Source organism: Camellia sinensis, chromosome 12, assembly GCF_055761805.1.
Source record: "Camellia sinensis isolate YWXY chromosome 12, ASM5576180v1, whole genome shotgun sequence".
Classification (NCBI taxonomy): domain Eukaryota; kingdom Viridiplantae; phylum Streptophyta; class Magnoliopsida; order Ericales; family Theaceae; genus Camellia; species Camellia sinensis.
In genome coordinates this window covers 92555663-92558908 of record NC_138972.1, presented here as the reverse complement: position 1 = coordinate 92558908, position 3246 = coordinate 92555663, and the positions used below count along the sequence as shown (strand labels likewise).

Sequence of the window (3246 nt, the reverse complement as noted above, 5' to 3'; positions counted from 1 at the left end):
TCCACAATTTAATTAGTTTGTGCCGACTAATCGGAGAACTAAATCCACAGGCTGTACACAGCCTAGCCCGACTTTTATACATAAATGGTACACAGAACATAGACGCACAAACTGGCACATTCGATATTTAATTTTGCTTTTTTCTTTTATTATATATACACGTGTTCAAATTACTTTTACAAATCAAAACACATGTCAATTTAACAGACTTGTCGACAATTAACGCACGCGTTTTTCATGGGATTTTGTTTGAACATTTTATGCGTCGCACTCGTGTCCATTTCTAAACACTACTGTCAAACCAAAAAAAAAATAAACTAAGTTACATTATACATCAACAACAATTGATTCAACATCACTATAAAATCATCAGCCCACCATTACTCTCTCATCCATCTCTCTCTCTCTCTCTCTCTCTCTCTCACTCACTCACTCAGCTCCTTCCTTTCTCTCTCTAGACCTTGTTTTTTTCTCTATCAATGGAGTCTGGACCTTATTATTACTTCTCATATTTACAATCCACTTTTTGTTTCTTGTTCTTCTCATTTACACTCACTTTCATTATTTTCTCTGTCTTGCTCTTCACATTGAGGTTGATCAAACCATGGTGTAACTGCGATATCTGCCGGAGCTATCTAAATCGGAGCTGGGTATCGGAATTCGATAATATGTGCGATTGGTACACTCATCTTCTCAAAAAATCTCCGACCGGGACGATTCATATTCATGTTCTTGGCAATACTGTCACTGCGAATCCAGATAATGTTGAGTACATTCTCAAAACCCGGTTCGAGAATTACCCAAAAGGAAAACACTTCTCTGCAATCCTTGGTGATCTTCTGGGTAAAGGTATCTTCAATGTTGATGGCGATTTGTGGAAGTTTCAGAGAAAAATGGCGTGTTTAGAGCTCGGTAGAGTCTCGATTCGATCTTATGCCTTTGAAATTGTCAGCTCCGAGATTCAATCTATGCTCTTTCCTCACTTATCATGTGCTTCTAATAAAGAACATGTTGTTGATTTACAAGAGGTGTTTCGTCGATTCTCGTTCGATACCATATTCAGATTCTCATTCGGGTTAGACCCTAGCAGCCTCGAATTCTCGCTACCTGTTTCAGATTTCGTAGCAGCATTTGATCTGGCGTCGAAGATATCCGCAGAGCGAGCAATCTCGGTATCGCCATTGATATGGAAGCTCAAAAGGGTACTAAACATGGGTTCGGAATACAAGCTCAGAAAGGCCATTAGAACGATCAATGTCCTCGCCGATGACGTCATCAAGCACCGGCGAAAATTAGGGTTTTCCACACACAATGACCTTCTTTCGAGGTTCATGGGGACGATTGACGATGACCAGTACCTCAGAGACATTGTCATTAGTTTCCTCTTGGCAGGCCGCGACACAGTGGCATCCGCCCTGACCACCTTCTTTTGGTTGCTTGCACAGCATCCAGAAGTCGAGGCCGCAATTCGAGACGAGTCGGATCAGATCATGGATCCAACTCAGGAAATCGCAACTTTCGAGCAAATGAGAGAAATGCATTACTTACAAGCTGCAATGTATGAGAGTATGAGACTGTACCCGCCAGTCCAATTCGACTCAAAGTTCTGTCAGAAAGACGATATTCTTCCAGATGGATCTTTAATCGAAAAAGGGACTAGGGTTACTTACCATCAGTATGCGATGGGTCGGATGGAGCGGGTTTGGGGATCGGATTGTCTCGAATTCAAGCCCCAAAGGTGGCTAAACGACGGCGTTTTTTGCCAGGTTAACCCGTTTAAGTACCCAGTTTTTCAGGGTGGGTTAAGGGTGTGTTTAGGCAAGGATATGGCTTTAGTGCAGATGAAAAGTGTGGCTCTTTCTTTGATCAGGAAGTTTGATATCCGAGTGGCAACAGCGGTGGCGGAGACGAGTCAAACGCCACGGTTTCTGCCAGGGCTGACGGCCACCGTAAGAGGCGGTCTTCCTGTCCTGATTCAAGAAAGGAGACTCTCTCCTAATTAAAATGAATGGAGTGGTCAGATTGGCTCTAATGTAGACATGTGTTCAAAGATTTTGAGGATTGTACATAATTTGATTCAAATATAGCATTTTAATATGAAATTAAGGAGCAAATTTTGGTTTATTAGAACATCTCTAATCCTTATCATTATTCTGTTTGATCTGAAGTTTTTAAAAATAATTTTTTAACATTTTAATCTGTATTTTTATTTTTTAAAATGTTTTTCAGATCTACTTAATTTTTAAAAATTACAAAATTTGTGATTTTTTTTAAATCACTAAGGTGCCATTTGGTAACACTTACGTTTTCAGTTTTCTGTTTATATTTACAAAAATTTAAAAAACTCAAATAAAAACTTGTTTGGTAAATTTTTGATTTATAAATCAGTGGTCTCAATTTATAAATTTGGCCAAAAAATGTAAACTCAAAAAATGTGTTTCCGTTTTGAGTTTTTTTTTTTTTACCACCTAACACTAGCCACCACCCGCCACCCGCCACCACTACCTGCCACCCGCCGTCGCCGCCACCACCACCACCACCACCACCCGCCACCCACCCGCCACCGTCACCCACCCACCCACCACTACCACCCGCCACCACCTACCATTCGCCACCCACTTGCCACCACTACCACCACCACCACCACCCGCCATTGTCACCCACCCACCCGCCACCACCACTCGCCACCTACCCGCCACCATCCGCCATCTGCCACCCACCTGCCACTACCACCTACCACCCGCTACCATCACCACCACCACCATCCGACTCGCTACCATCCGCCACCGTCATCCACCCACCCACCACCACCACCCGCCACCTATCCGTCACCACCACCACCTGCCACTTACCCGTCACCACCACTCACCCGTCACAACCACCCACTCACTACCACCCGCCACCGTCACCCACCCACCCACCCACCACCACCACCCACCGTCATCACTTTCCACCACCGTCTTCCGCCGCCACTTGCCACCACTTGCCACCACTTGTCATTTCTTATTCTTTTTTATATTTTAAATTTTTTTTAAACATTTTGTCAATTACCAAACGCGTTTGTAGTTTATGTTTTTCTAAAAATAAACAAAAAATAAACAAAAATCAGTTTATAAATTTTTTGTAAATATAAACTGAAAACGTAAACGTTACCAAACAGACAATATAAAAAAAAAATACTAAAAAAGACAAAAATAGTACATTTTTGCATTTATTGATTTTTTTAAAGATTTTTCAGAAATATTT

The 3246-nt window shown here is 41.9% G+C and overlaps 1 protein-coding gene across 1 annotated transcript; it reads left to right on the top strand.

Annotated features, from left to right (window-relative positions):
- Window positions 1–294: 294 nt before the first annotated feature.
- LOC114305676 (cytochrome P450 94C1) lies at window positions 295–2124 on the top strand. The gene has a single exon (XM_028250799.2). It carries the CDS (start codon window positions 480–482, stop codon window positions 2001–2003), a length of 1524 nt encoding a protein of 507 aa, XP_028106600.2. The 5' UTR covers window positions 295–479; the 3' UTR covers window positions 2004–2124.
- Window positions 2125–3246: the final 1122 nt, after the last annotated feature.